Source organism: Apteryx rowi, unplaced genomic scaffold (genome assembly GCF_003343035.1).
Source record: "Apteryx rowi isolate R43461 unplaced genomic scaffold, aptRow1 scaffold_225, whole genome shotgun sequence".
Lineage (NCBI taxonomy): Eukaryota > Metazoa > Chordata > Aves > Apterygiformes > Apterygidae > Apteryx > Apteryx rowi.
This window is the reverse complement of record NW_020448586.1, coordinates 1,302,337-1,307,010: the sequence shown is the minus strand read 5'-3', so window position 1 is coordinate 1,307,010 and position 4,674 is coordinate 1,302,337. Positions and strand designations below refer to the sequence as shown.

The window sequence follows — 4,674 nt, the reverse complement described above, 5'->3', positions numbered from 1 at the left end:
CCGCAGGCTCGCCCCGCTGCCAGCGCCGTTTCCCCAGCAGCCGCCAGCCCAGCCCGAAGCCCGCCGGCACACGGACGCGGCGCATTCCTCGCCGCCGGCCACCCTCGGCCCGGCAACAGCGCCCAGCACGGCACTGCCAACCCGGCGCTCCCGCGCAGGACGTGCGGGGCGGCCGCCTGCCCCACGGTGCTGCCACGGGCACCTTCCCCCAGCATCCGCGCGGACCTGCCCCGCTCCATCCCTCCTGCGGCCCCGGGTGCCGCTGGGCCGCCGTGGCAGCAGCGGAGAGCGGCTGCACCAGCGCAGCGGCTCGCTCCGTGCTGGCCAAGCCGCAGCGGCCAGCAAGGCACCGGGATGCCCCAGTGGCACCAGCCCCACGCCGAGCCCGACCTCCAAGGGCCCCACAGCCGCCCGAGCCCGCCGCGATGCCACCAGCAGCTCCACCAGGTGGTTGCGTAGGAGCCCGCAGCCACCTCCACCGCCGCCTGCGCCCCCGCGACCCGCTCGCGCTGTCACCCTGCGTGGAGGCCAGCGGGCACTGCTGCACTGCCTGCATCAGAGCCGGCGTGCAAGGCGGGCGCCGTGCAGGGGGACGCGCCCCACAGCCCTACCTGGGCACCAGGTCACCCCCTGCATCCAGCCACGCGCTCCCTCTCCCGCATCCCGCGCCGGGGCTGGGTCGCGCGGCGGCTGCAGGGGTGGCAGGAGCCGCCTTGGCTGGTTCACGGCTGCAAAGCGGCGTTGGCGGATGCTGAGGGCATCCCAGGCAGCGAGCACAGCCGCCGAGACAGCGGGGACGTGCCAGCCCCAGCGGAGCCCCTTGGCGGGCGCTGCCCACGTGCACCCGGCCACCCGCCCGGCCGTGCGGGCACAGCCGCGCACCCCGCGAGCCGCACAACAGCCCGGCCACCCTCCCCATCCCCGCCGCCCGGCCGGAGGCTCCCGCGAGGCCACGACGGGCTCTGAGCCCCCCGGCCCCGCCGTGCCCAGGAGCCCGGCGGAGACCCGCGGCCACACGGAGGGGAGGCTGGCGCCTTCGTCCTCCTTTGTCTGCCGGCTCCGGCAGCCTCCGGAGCCCTCCTCCTCCTCCTCCTCCTCCTCCCCGGCACAGCCATTGTTCGGGTCCTACCTCTGCGACGCGGCGCCGGGCGCCCCGCTAGCTAGCGCGCAGCCGGCGCGGGGGTGCCCGCGGGCGCCATGCGCGGCACGCTGAGCCCGGCCAGCGTCCCCGGGCCTCGGCTGCGGGCGGCGCGGGCTGCGGGCGCCCGGCCGCTCGCGGAGCGCCGAAGAGCAGTCCCCTCCCCTCCGCCGGCTCCCCTGCCAGGATCAAACGGGGGCTGCGAGCCCGGCTGCTCTCGCACATGACCAGAATGGCAACTCAGCTCCCCTCCCCTCGCCGCGCTCGCCGCCTCTCCTCCCCCTCCCCGCTCCCTCCTCCCGCCGCTGCAACCCCCAAATGCCAAGGTCGCCCAGTTGCCTGGGCACGGCCCGCCGGGGGGGGTGGGGGGGGTGGGAATGCCACCGCTGCCGCCGGGACACGGCCATGGCCCCACGGCCCCCGCTGGCCCTGCTGGCTGCGGCGGTTCCCTGGAAGCGGAGGGGAAGTGAGAGCGCGGCCTCGGGCGCCTCCCCCCCGGCGCACGTGCCCAGGGCCCACGGGATGCCGGCAGCCCCGCGCAGCGCCCGGCACATCCCTCCTGCCCGGAGCGCACGCCCCGGCGATTCCTTGGCGCCCGCGGCCCAGGCTGGCCGCTGCAGCAGGGCCTCCTTGCTGAGGCCGGAGCCCGGTGCCATCAGCCCGGCTGGGGGACGCGGGGCCGGAGCCACCCCAGAGGGGCCAGGAGCCCTGGCAGGGGGCTGGCGGCGCTGGGGGCGGAAGCGGGCGATGCGTCCCGGGGCGGCGGGGCACGTGGCGGGCTGCTCCAGGGCGCCCCAGGGTAGGGCACCGTCCAGCCCCGTGCCACCCATCCTGTACCTTCCCCTGCTGCCCATCCCACCACGCTCACCTAGGTGTGCGGTGCCACCCCGGGGGCTGCCGGCTGCAGCGTGGTGTCTCCCCAGCCAGGCGCCGGGCTGCGGCACCCCACCGAGCCGCCGCAGATCCGGAACCGGGCAACGCAGCGGTTGCCCCGGAGCTGCCAGCCCCCTGTTAAAGGCACGATGGACGCGGAGCTGCACACCCCTCTGAGGGCCGCCGGGTCCGTCCCGCCCCACCGAGCATCATCCCACAGGGTCCATCCCACTCTGCCGGGCATCATCCCGCCAGTTCCCACGAAGCATCACCACCCCACAGCTCGGCCGCATGCAGAGCCCCCCGAGCTCCCTCACCCCGCGGCGGTGCGGAGCCGGCCCCAGAGCCCAGCCCGGGAAGGGCCTCCCCACCTCATCCCGGCGGCCTCCCGGCACGCGGCCGCGGCGCAGACGAAAACAGCCCGAGGAGAGGGCAGGGTGGAGCCGCTCGTGGCGCTGGGCGTCGCGCCCGCGGCTGCCTCCCCGCTCGCGGGGCGCGAGGGCCGGCAGCCTCCCCGCCAGCCCGGCCCCGGCGCTGCCCTCGGCCCCGGGGCCATGGTGCAGCCGGAGGAGCGAGGCCAGCGGCGCGACGCGAGCTGGGGTGGCCTCTGCCACCGAGCCCGGCTCCGAGAGCCGCTGCGCGGGGACACAACCGCGGCGGAGCGCGGTGGCGGCAGCGGCGGCACGGCAGCTGGGCAGCCCCGCGAGGCTCTTAGGAAGCCATTCATTATCTCCTAATATGCCCCAGCGTAATGGCTCCCTGTGGACAGACCTGTTCGAGCACTAATTGAAGACGTTTTATTTTCCAGGCAGGGACAAGTAATCCCGGGGGCCGGGGGCTCCCACAGCGATTTAATTACTGCTGCGGGGTTAATCGGCATGTCACCTGCTGAAGCCTCTAATAAGCCAACGGGGGTGGAGGGCACTGCGGAGGGGACGAGGCAGGATGCTCAGCATCGGCTCGACGCGAGGTAGCGCAGCCCCGGCCCACGTGCCGCTGTGGCCACAGCCGCCACGTTCCCCGCGCTCTGCCCGGTGTCTCGGCAGCCCCTCGAGACGCCGGCCAGGCACAGTACTGCCGACCCAGCCACTACCCGGCTTGCGGGAGCTGGAGGGCCCCAGTGAGCGGCTGCGTCCCTGCAGGTTTTGGCACTGGAGGGGCAGATTTGCACGAGCAGATGGGATGAGGAGGAGGAGGGATGCTTGGGTTGAGAAGTACCTCCAAAGAAACAGCACGCCACTCGGGGAGCAACCCCTCCGGAGCTGGGATAGAGGATGCTGGAGGCACGGAGGACACGGGGAGAGGGATGCTTCCTAGGCGGTGCAAAGCTCCGGCCCCTTGCAAGGACCTGGACGGCCCTGCATCAGCACTGCCTGCACCTGCCCCAGGCTGCGACCGCCCGCCGCGGCTCTGGCCAGGGCCAGCCCTACCTGCCCAGCCGGACATGACCCAGAAACGCCGGGGCCTCTCCCAGCGCTGCACGTCCCCAGGGGAAAGCGCTGACAAATGCCGTCTGCGGCCGGACGCGGAGCCAGCCTGCCTCCGAGGCGGATGCCGGCTGCGCAGGGCCGCGCCACGGGGCTGGGGGCCGCCGGGCTGCCGGCGGGGGCCGCGAGGGCACCCGGCCTGCTCACTGCTGCACGCTCCTGCAGTCAGGCTGCAGAAGCAGAAGTGAGACCGCGGGGCCGTGCCGGGCGCCCGCGCGGCGGCAGAAACCCCACCGCGGCGCTGCACGCCCTGCCCTGCCCTGCCCTGCCAGCTCTCGGCTGGGACGAGAGGGCTCGGGTCGGGGTTAGGGTTAGGGTCGGGTTAGGGTTAGGGTTGGGGTCTCAGCTGGGCAGCGAGGTGTTGGGGCACCCGCCCTGCCCGGCGCCCCGGCGCCGCAGCATCCCGCGCCCCGTGCTGGCCACCCTACCCTGGTTGCCCCCCAGCCCGGCGGTCCTACCTCGAGCGCCGGCGGGCACGGCCGGCCCAGCCCAGGCTGCTGCTGCGGAGAGCCGGCCACCGGGGCCAAATGGCTCCTGGGGTGCAAAGCAGGCAGGGAAGCTGCAGCCCACGGCTCCTCCTCCGCTCCTCCTCCTCCTCCTCCTCCTCCTCCTCGCCTCCCGGCCCTGCGTGGGCGACCCCGGGCTCGGCGTGGAAGTGAAAGGCAGCCTGTTGCCTTTGCGCTCAGCGCTCGCGCTTCCTCAAAAGTGGAGCAGGCCTGAGCCTGCCGCGCCTGGCCGCCGCCGAGTGCGCGGGCACCGAGCGCGGCGCCCCACCGCCGCCGAGCCTGGCGATGCCGGCGGCACGGGCTCGGGGCAGGCTGCGGCCCCGCACTCCCCGCGGCACCCCCGACTCGGGGCCGTGGGGGCCCTCTGGGAGAGGAACTGCCGAGTCCCCACCTCTTCCTGGCAGAGCCGAGCAGCGCCGGGGCTGCCAGCGCCACCGCGGCCCCGGGGAGCCCAGCGCGCCTGCCCCAGGGCTCACCGTGCCGGCCGGCCGGCGTTGGCACTCGCTGCGCGGCCGGAGCCTGGCTCCACCACCAGCGACGTGCCCCTGCCCAGGGCAAGCGCCCGGCCACGAAACACGGCAGCGCTGGCTGCCGCGCGCAGCCCCCGCCGCCCCGCAGCCCCCGCGTGCTGGCGCGAAACCTCGGACCCGGCGCTGCTGAGCCACCCACC

The 4,674-nt window shown here is 75.2% G+C and overlaps 1 protein-coding gene across 2 annotated transcripts in view; it reads right to left on the bottom strand.

Annotated features, from left to right (window-relative positions):
* Window positions 1-4,171, bottom strand: part of LOC112965873 (septin-12-like) — an 8,032-nt gene extending 3,861 nt beyond the window's left edge. Inside the window, exon 1 of one of the 2 annotated variants that reach the window (XM_026065309.1) lies at window positions 3,957-4,171. Coding sequence is in view for 1 of the 2 variants with exons in the window: in XM_026065308.1 (XP_025921093.1) it covers window positions 3,442-3,457 (16 nt within the window). In the remaining variant the exon portion in view is untranslated. Of the gene's footprint in view, window positions 1-3,441; window positions 3,473-3,956 lie in introns of those variants that run through there. The other variant, XM_026065308.1, reaches the window with a different exon arrangement.
* Window positions 4,172-4,674: the final 503 nt, after the last annotated feature.